Source organism: Triplophysa dalaica, chromosome 22 (assembly GCF_015846415.1).
Source record: "Triplophysa dalaica isolate WHDGS20190420 chromosome 22, ASM1584641v1, whole genome shotgun sequence".
Lineage (NCBI taxonomy): Eukaryota > Metazoa > Chordata > Actinopteri > Cypriniformes > Nemacheilidae > Triplophysa > Triplophysa dalaica.
The window spans coordinates 18371759-18382158 of NC_079563.1; the positions used below are offsets into that span (position 1 = coordinate 18371759).

The 10400-nt window shown below is 39.9% G+C and overlaps 1 protein-coding gene across 1 annotated transcript; it reads right to left on the reverse strand.

Moving 5' to 3' along the window:
• Positions 1–593: 593 nt before the first annotated feature.
• On the reverse strand, positions 594–7871 carry gdnfa (glial cell derived neurotrophic factor a). The gene is made up of 3 exons (XM_056736758.1): positions 7386–7871; positions 6394–6600; positions 594–3572 (listed from the first exon to the last, which is right to left on the reverse strand). Exons 2-3 carry the CDS (start codon positions 6572–6574, stop codon positions 3040–3042), a joined length of 714 nt encoding a protein of 237 aa, XP_056592736.1. The 5' UTR covers positions 6575–6600; positions 7386–7871; the 3' UTR covers positions 594–3039.
• Between the last annotated feature and the right edge of the window lie 2529 nt (positions 7872–10400).

Genomic DNA, 10400 nt, shown 5'->3' on the forward strand with positions numbered 1-10400 from the left:
TGTTCTATAATTAATGTTAACTGCAGCTCGTCATTGTTCGTAGTTTAGCTAAATAAATGTAACTTTCAAGCGGGGTGAAAGAGGTTCTCTGTATATTTTGTCTATGATGTCAAAGTATTTAATTCATATGTCTTGAATATTACAGTCAATATGTTTCATGTACCGCTGCTTTGTAAAAATGAAAATTGTGAAAACGAGTTGGGTAAGTTGTACCTGTATTATTAAAAATGCATTTTCGAAATTGTCAGTTTTCAATCCATGTTAATAGTTTTACAAGAAAAAAAACATTTTTTCCATATGTTAATAATTTTGCAAATATTACCCAAATCTCAATAATACCATATCTCATGTTTGACCTTAAGGAACTTTTTCATTTGCTTTTGTAAAAGAAGCACTTTCTGTTCGCATAAAGTCACCGGCTAAATCCGGACTCCAAAGCAAAACCAGGTGAGAAGTTCTGGTAAAGTGAAATGTGAAGACTTTGATGATTCACTCAGCGCAGACAAGAAAGTGATAGAAACAAGTTTTATTTTGTAAAAAGTTATAAAATGAATATTGTACAAAAATAAAGTCTGTAGAGAGCTTTGGTTCAGTAACACGAAACAACACAGGACCAACAAACACTGCAGAACAAGATCCGATGCTCACATCTGAACTCTAACATTTCTAGCCGGGAAACCATAAACGTAACTTGCAAGCCCAGGTCATGTACACTTGGGTCATACATCAGAGAACAGGAGTGTGTGTCACAGCTTTTGCACGTTGTATCTGTAATGCAAAAGCCATAAAGGATGTTCTGGTAAATGGAGGTAGCTCATGCTTATCAAAGGTTGGCCTAAATACTTTAGAAACGGGTGGATTTGTTCAGTGTGCGCTGGGGGATTACCACATAATCGGGCTCTGTGTCTTGCGGATGGTAATACACGGCATCATAAAGGTGTGTTTATCTCTCGGCTCTAATGTCTTCTTACTCTAATGTTTGGATGAATTGACCTGTTTCTGAGCGTGTGTTTACTATCTCCAGCCGACTCCAGGAGAACAGGCCTGGTCATGGATTGTGCAGAAGTTTCCTAATGCCGTTAAAGAGTAGACAAAGCAGATTTGATATAATTGGTCTTAAACGATGGGGAGTCTTGCCGTTTTACATTTCATTTGTGCAGATTAATGGGTGAAATCTGTGGGGGGCTTTGTGACCTCGGCGATAATTCCAAGTTACCAGACGCTCTCCAACTGGTCAACGGGTATGAAAGGTCAAACGCAACATCATTTACTCTGATCAAACGGTAGGGACGGCCTGTAGCGTGCCCGTGTTTCTGTCTGGCTTCATTACAGTGAGATATAAACACGTCGGGCCAGGCTGTATTTTAAAGAGATAATTGGAGACGAGCCATTTGAGTTCCTGTAACAACCACCAAAAACCGTCTGGGAAAACAATTGGGCTCTCGCTGGCTTTTGTATATTTTTTGTAATGAATTCTTTAAGCGATGGAACTTTTGCACAACATCGGCTCTTTATTTTGTGGCGTATTAGTTGGTCCACTTATTTCTTGCTGTAAAATCATTCTGCCTTGCTTATGATCTTGTGTTGTTTTTAAAGAAAGGGCGATGCTGGAGCCAGAGACATAAAGCATAAAGGCGTGATCTGCTTTTCAGCCAAAAGCGAACATTTATCAGTTACGTACCCGACTACATTTTAGCTTTCTTCTGTGACATAAGGACATCTTACAATGTTTCTGTGCATGGAAAGCGATTCATACCGCCAAGCTTCAGGTACTATCAAGGTAGTCTACATGAACCACCAATATTTCACATCTTTTGTAGTCACAGAACGGAATGAAATTTAATCTTGATCTTCCTCTAAGCCGGGCTCTGATCTTATTTGGTCACAAACCTGAAGTAGCGATGATGTTCAATCAAGCATGACGTCTGGCAGATGGACAGATTATTGGTACATTTTTTGTGTTTTCTTCACAAAGCACATGACATCAGAATACACAGGGTTTGGCGGTATGAATCACCGTCCGCTGTCATTGGATTCGAAACAGCAGTTTAGATATTCTGCTCAAAAATGAGATGCCATTGTGTTGCACAGACGAAAGAAAATCAACGTGAGGGAAAATGCGGGTTGTTTTACGCACTGCTGGGTAAAATATGGACAAACCAAACATTGTACGAAAATCCAAGGAAAACCAAAAGTGTCTGGCAGCTGGGGTGCCAGGAAAATGCCGTTTTACGTTTTCAATTAAATTTATTTTGTTATGAAATTTGATGTTTTTACATTCGGTAAAATTACCGTTGTTTACAATATACTTGAAAAATCTATAAACGTCTAATATACTTTTTTTTTTTACAGTGAAATGTTGGGTATGAATTAACCTGTATTGGGTTGTTTAAACGCATGGCTGCGTCAAAAAAATGACATTCTAGGTAACTTTAAACCATGCGTTGGGTTGGTCCATATTTTATGATAAAACAACCAGCATTTTTTTAGTGTCGATGTTTGGGTGAACTGGTTGACTTTAGAAACACATGCTACAATTTGGCACCATCCAAGACAGAGAACCAAATAACTTCCTAAAATAAATAAGAAAAAACAAACACTCTTATACAATGGATTGCAATAAATAACAATAACTTAATTAAATCTCAATAAATACATTTTCATATATACTATATATATATATATATATATATATATAGATAACTTTCTGGATATTAAAGATCTGAAGTCTGTTGTTGTGGATGTATTTGTGTCCGTCCACAGGGTTTGAGGTGACCGCTCGTTCATTTACAGCGTAACGTAAAAATCCAAGTTTCAAATTTTGTTTGTGTAAATTACTCTCGATTTACTTTATCTATAAGCCGTCATTTTAGGGGACATCTTGCGATTTGGTATCATGAACACTGATCGGCTGGAGGCCAGTTCTACAATACATCACAGATCTCTCGAACCTCACTCCGTCGTCTTTGTTTCCTAGCCGGTCCAACACGAAAGCGTCTCGATACCCTGACTCTCGCTGTAGTCCGCTCGGTCGGCGGGTCAGACGCAAGCGCACTTTTTAGCGGAATGTTTCTTTAGTGTGTGATACTCCAAGCTGTCGTCCAAGAACGAGATGTCGTCGTCGAACGCAATCGGCCGACAGCAAGTCCTAGAGGGCGTATCTTTGTCCAGCTTCTTGTTGTGGGTGAGGTTGTTCAAGATCTTGTCGTAATTGGTCTCCGAGTCATAACAGGGTCCGCTACAGTAGCGAAATAACAACTCCTCTTTGGTGCTGTAGCCCAGGCCCAGATCAGTCACATTGAGGTGGATCTCTTTCAGCAGGCATCCACGCCCGGGACCTTTGACCCTCTCGTCTCGACTTTCCTTCCCCCCTCGGCCGCCGCCTCGTCCACGACTCTTCTTTTTGTCTCCTCGACCCCGGGTGCTCCTCTCCGCTCCTCGCTGACGCCCTCTGTCCTTCTTCCCTTGAGACCCTCCGTCTGTGTCCGGGGAGCGCCGCAATCGGCCGATAGTCGCTTGGATGAAGTCCATGACATCCTCGAACTGCTCCGGGTAAAGACTGTTTGCATCATCTTTAACAGACAGAGAAAACGTATCAGCATACTGACAAATTTGTTCATTGCAATACAATATTATTATGTACTATATATACTCCGTTTGTTTGTCGATTCCCATGTACAGGGATTGAAAATCTTATAGATGATGACATTGAGGTACGGCAGAATACATCTGCTCATCCACAAACTCAAAACATGCACGACAGGAGAGAGCAAGAGGGCTTTGATCTGTACACCATGATTTCATTATAGACTGAACTTTGATTTCACAATGTCACAGTTTCCAGAGAAGACCCAAAAATAGTGATATACATGTATATATAAATAAACAAAAAACAAACTGTTGAATAAATTGATTCAAATGTTTTTTTTTATGGATCTATACGGATTTATTCACTCAAAAGATGCTGGGTTTCTTCACACGATGGTTTGGGTAAAATTGGTTGGTTTAAAATGTTTGAACCCGACATTTATTTGCAAATGAATTGCGTGAAGACTCTTAAAAATAAAAGTGCTTAAAAGGTTCATCACAGCGATGCCATAGATAGAAGAACCATTTTTACTTCCACAAAGAACCAAGGTTCTTTAAAGAACCAGTTCTTTCTTACCTTTTCATAATCTGAAGAACCTTTCTCAACTTTGTGAGACACAAAGGTTCTTCGGATGTTAAAGGTTCTTTATATAAACATTTATACAAAAAACTTGAATTATTTCAAGCATTTTTGTTTTTAAGAGTGTACAATATTTCATCTATTTCGAACCAAAAGAAGATATTTTGAGAAATGTCTCGGTGGTTTTGTTGTGGAAGTCAATCGGGTCCAATGTTATTTGGTGACCAACATTCTTCAAAACACTTGATTTTTGTGTTGTGCAGATGATAGAGAGTCACACAGGTTTAAAATGACATGAATTATGAAAGGATTTTCATTTTTGGTTCAACTATACCATTAAGAACGCATTCCCCCAAGGCATTCGCCGCTTTGGCAGCAACCAAACAAACTGCTCGACATTTGCATTTATTTTTATTTATTTATAGCAGATGCTTTTATCCAAAGTGATTTACAATCTGAAACTGGGCAACAGACACAGGTGTGACGTCTCACGGATCTGTAACAGGGACATTTTTTTGAGTACTACTGCATAAAAATAACACTAACACTAACCGCACCTCTCACACGCATGCACATCTGTTGAGGGTTGAAGACTGAACATATGGCAGGTTAAGTATTCACTGGGCTGTGTTTTGGGTGTGGTGCCAGTTCACCCTTCATTTGAAGCGTCTGCACAACCGCTGCAGGTGTGATGATGGAGGTCAGTATTAGATCCTTCGGGTTGGTGTCTGTTGCGTAACTAACAGCCAGTAGGCTACATGATCTATTCCGCAGTGGACGGGACGCAATGCTATCAAATGAATCTTAACAACAGTCACATCTCCAGGCCTGACAGCATTTGTTTTGTAAAAACACATCTTGAAGGGGATAGTACACCAAAGTGTCCAAATTTCGTCAAATTAATTCAATCTCATGTTGTTTGAAACCTTTATGACTCTTCATAGTAATAAGATATTTTGTGTTCATACAATGGAAGTCAATGGAGGCTAGTGTTGTTAGGTTACAAACATTCTTCAAAATATCTCCTTTTGTGTTCTGCAGAAGACAGAAAGCCAAACATGTTTGGAATGAGTACATGACGAACACATGTGTGAACTTTCCCTATAAATTAATTCTCATCTTGCCAACTGCATCTCAAAATAATCTCTCTTCATATCTTTCAACATACTTATTTTCTAAAAGCAGGTACTCTTATGCAATAAATGAAGCTTGCTTTAGACGGAGACATGGATTCGGAGAGTATTTTGGCAGTGGGGTGCTAAGCTCTTTGAGATGTTTCTTTAGACGGCCAAACTACCATTCGTAAGAACGCTTTACAGAGGAACACAGACGGTAATACAGCGACCGAATCCCCAAAACACCAGACCCTGAGTGCTTCAACATGTGTTTGTTTTCTCCAGATCACATCGGCTGTTGTTCACTATAGTTTCAGCACGCCTGCCGTTATGCAAGGCCCAAGCCGGGGGTCCGCGCAAGGATCTCATCGTCTTCTGAAACAACCTCATACGTATTTTACAAGCCTATAGACCATATCGGCCACTTTAATGAAAACCACGTCACCACTTTGAGATGTCGGAATGCCCTAATTCAGACGGTTCCCATGATGAAGGGAAGGTGAAGGGTTCCAGCGAGAACATCCTTCAAACGCTCGGCTGTCATTTGTAGATAGCGTGTAATTTTACTACCGCATCAGACGGGATCATGACGGTCGCTGTTAAACATCTCTCCCGAGTATTTATTTCCTGACGTCCTCTGTTGGTGCCAACGAGAAACCGTTCTGCCAGCTTTGATGATAAAACACCCCCTTCCCTCAGTACCTCATTGTCATAATCCATCAGACTATAAAACACTTTGCCTTGGAAAGTTTCCACTAGAATTAAGAAGGGGGCTTAAAAAGCTCTGACTTATTAGATATTTATGCTGTAAGATAAAAGTGACGAAACACATCGTCTTGTTGAACGTGTGTCATGTAAGCAAACGTTTACTCGATGCTCATGAAGGTCACACTTTAGCAGAGACGTATTTACAATATTCTTCCAATATATGCTCAGATTTGTGCATCTGCATGTATTCACCGCCGAGCCACGTTGCTCAACATGCAGCTATGTAAGTAATTGAAAACAGCTCGGAGAATTTCTCCGATTGAACAGAAAAGACCCAAAATGCTCCAAACACAGTAAAGAGAATCTACATGTCAAAGTTTGCAATCGAGTTGTGTGACTTACATTGTTCTTCCATGAAGGCTTGTTTAAGGTCTGTGGTTTCAGGTCGAGAGTCTATGATGGGGTCCAGAGCGGGGGTCTCACCGTCGGCTCTTTTGGACGGCTGCAGCTTGCGGAAGAGGGGACGTGTGGAAACGGAGGTCAGGAGCAACAAACACGTGGCTATAATGTCCCATAACTTCATTTTAGACCCAGTTCCTTTGAGGGAAGCTGCAACGGTATGACAGTAAACACTGTGATATCTGCACACTGATAAATAAATCTGTGGTGGTCTTTCTCATGGTGTATTTTGATAAATATTTTGTGTTTGGCTAAATAGGAGGTGTAAGGATAGAAGGAAGTCAAAGGGAAAAGAGCTTGTAAGTGGTGAGAAGTGCAGACTTAAACATTCAGATGATGGTTCGCCATGAAATGTGTTCTGCAGGCGGCAGCTCTGTTAATGCCGAACAGATTTCTGTCAATATTACAGAGCAGAAAAAATGTGTGTTTTCTGCCAGAGACCCCCCCACCACCACCACCACCACCACCACCCAACACACACACAAACACTGATGTCTAACTCTTATTGACGGAAAGGCAAAGAGAACAGACGGCTTTCCTGAATAGTAAAGACATAATGTTTGGCTCATAAAAAGCCTGAAATAAGATTAAATTAGTTATTAATATAAATGTGGAGTTATGGGCTTACAGTAGATGTCCACTAACGCATCGTTTTGTGAAGTGCAGTCACAGCCACATAAATGCATGAGATTGTTTTATGCGTTAAGGGTGTTGCCTGTTAAAACGCATGTGTTCAAATGCATTTGATTGACTAATTTATTTCTTTTAAAGTGTTTTACAGTCTGCTGCTTCTAAGAGCTCAGAAAGCAATAAAACATCAGTAACTTTTCTTCCTCTCCAAAGAACCAACCCTACACTGCACAATTATGCAACACTGTATATGTAAAAAACCTCCTCTAATGTCCATTTCCACGGGCGATATATAAAAAACTCACCTTAAATGTGGCCCATGCAGACCAGCGCTTCAGAGAAAAGCCAAATTCCCAGTAAATCAGGAAACATTTACAGATCCAAGAGACGCACTGACTATCCTCAAATATGCCGATCCCGTATCCATTCAAAGCATTTTATCCACTTGATCCAAACGGAGCGAGCGCGCAAGTGCCCAGATCTTCAGTGTCCAGCTGACGCGCCGCGCGGCTCACTGTGCGCAACGCGACGCGCGATCCTGTGATGCTGCTGCTGCTGCTGCGCGTTTGTCATGTGAAGGAAAGCAGCTGCGGGGCGTCGGATGGAGACATCAGGGACCCCAGAGCCCGAGCCTGGATCCAAACTAACTGTGATAGTTTCCCGTGTCCAATCGGCGCATGAAAACGCGCCGCATTTTGCCTCCAAAGCGCAACGCGATGCGTTTCGATACAGGTGAATGGTGTTATCCACGCAGATCAGGTGAGAAGCACGCAGAGCACTGATCCACTCGCGTGTACGTTCAACGCGTTTGAAGCGCGCGCTTAGCTCCGAGCGCCTTTAAATATGTTGACGGGTTCGAGCGCACTGACGTCACTCCGGGTCCACCCTCATTTTTCTCATGCTCGTAGAGCTAAATATCAGCAGCGGGAGAGATCCATCAACCAATCAGAATCCTCATTGCTGGAGATAGGCAACACCAAATAGAAACAAACGTAAAAATGAACCTTCGTGCGCCAGCCTACATGAACATGATATTTATTCCTTATAAGACAGACCTGAGCTACACAAATGAAAATAAAGTTCACATTAGGTTCTTTGTCAGGCTTTTTTAATAATTTAATTTATTTATAAAGCACTTCACAGCTGTAAGAGTTTTTTTAAAAGCTTTGACCGAAAGGTTGTTTGGAGAACCAAAATGATTATTCTATGACGTTGATGCAAAGAACACTTGTAGCACCAGACAACGTTGACCTGTTACCCTATGCTATAAATAAATGAATGAACAAAAAAGTTCACACTCTTCATTTATTACACCAGCTATAAGTCAAAAATATTTTTTCTACCACGGTCAAAGCAACTGCGTTTCTATTATGGAGTTTTGTTTGGCAGTATGTGTATTTTTGTCAAAACATGCCCCATTCCAAAGGATTAATCTCAAGTTGCATCATTCAAGCCATATTAAACACAGACGTCGATTTAAAGAAAAGCAATGCAAAATATGACAGCAGCCTGTTCAGACAATTCAACCTCGTCTGACATTAAAAAGCGAACGTCTCCAAACATCCTGCTCTGATTCTGATTATCCACGGAGTTCATAATGTCAAGCAGACAGCACGACACTCTTTGTGTTGAATTAGAAAAGTGTGGTGTGCACAAGCAGATCTCTGAAGATTATCATTTCTATTCTTCAAATGTCTGTGTCAAATCTCTGGTCTGTACGCTTTCCAACAAGAGTTGGAACGGGCTCTCTATAGGGTTGATTTAATCACGGATATCTTCATATACGCGTCTTCAGAAATGTCTTCTCGATTGTTTGCGTCGACTATTGTCGAAGTTAAAACGTTGCCTTTCATCAGGATTTCCTGCAGAAATCTTTGTCATATAATTCTTCGTCAAGGGCCAAACCCTGAAACCTAACAGAGAGAGATCCTGACAGACAGGACATGACATGTTGCGCTTTGAATGGGTATTAAGGTGAATATTGAGAACTCGGAGGACCCTGTGATGCATGTTCTCCTGCTCTGTGTTCTTATAATAAGGGCTCAGAAATGGGCCGTGTGTTTTTATGTGGTTCCTGTCAGAGGGTTTTATCATAATGCCGTGTATGGAGGAGCTGTCACAGGGTTTCTCTCAAGGAACAAAACTCTTGCCTTTAAACTTTATGGCTTATACAGTACAGGACAAATGTGGTATTGTCAAATATTGAATTGCAAAAGCACTTTCTTATTGACTTAAGATCAAACTTATATGCCGTTATAAAGAAGAGAAAGCAAATGTTTTTTTAGAGATGTTATGTGTGAACCAGGTGTAGACATGCCTCTCCATTAGATACTTGAAAAGCTGATTTGTTCGTCATCTAAAGTTTCACAGTTCTAGTCTGGATTATGTCTAATGGTTTGTTGCTTTCTAATGTTTAATACAGAGAATCCTTATGTAATTTAAACTGGTGATCAAACTAAACTGTGCGAGACATCACGTAATAGTCAGCACAACAGCCCCGGCATGTGAGATTACTTTAATATTGTATAAAAGAAAATAAATATGTAAGATGCATCTTTGTACTGTGACAGCATATACTACATTATATAGTACACACTTCCTGACCGTTAAATTGGTACATTGTATGTAGTATGGGAGGGTGCAGTGCATATTACATCCGCCATCTTTTTCATGTTAATTTCGGTTTTAATTGTGTTACTCAGTTTTTTATTAATTAAAATAAAATGAAATGCTATACACACTAGGTTTAATCTTAGTTTTGCTTTGGTTTTTATTTAATATCTGTGCCTCAACTAAACTGTCTAGTGGCTGTATACGCTACAAGACTTTTAAAATCTGAACAGATTTTTTTAAAATTAGAAATCATACACACGCAGACTTTTGATAGAAACACACTTACTGATCAAATCTGCAGACCGGCACAGACTGATAATCTGTGCAAAATCTGAGCAAAAGTCTTGTAGTGCATTATACCCTTAACTTATTTCTGTTTGTTGCTTAGACAAAATATTTATTTGTTTAGTTTAGTTTGTAAATAATATTAAAGGCTTTTTATTTCATTTCAATGAACAGAAACGATTTAATAGTTGTAATTTGAGGTAACAATGATAATCCTGGTACTAACAAAAACTGTAAAAATGTTGAATGTTGATAAACAGGTTCAATTTAACCATTTCTTTGTATCTAAACCACTTATACTTGAAAAGATCCACCTGCCTCACAGTATTTTAAAATGTTCGCTTTTGCTCGTGGAATAGACCACTTAGTAAGATGTAACCGCTGGTCCAAAAGCACTTCTGCTTAGAGTTCTTATTTATTTG

Bases quoted from the DNA above. Each gene is read 5' to 3' on its own strand.
- gdnfa (XM_056736758.1), bottom strand. From the start codon at position 6,574: ATGAAGTTATGGGACATTATAGCCACGTGTTTGTTGCTCCTGACCTCC. The intron at 3,573-6,393 runs GTAAGTCACACA...TGTCTGTTAAAG, and splicing joins AGCCTTCATGGAAGAACAAT to ATGATGCAAACAGTCTTTAC.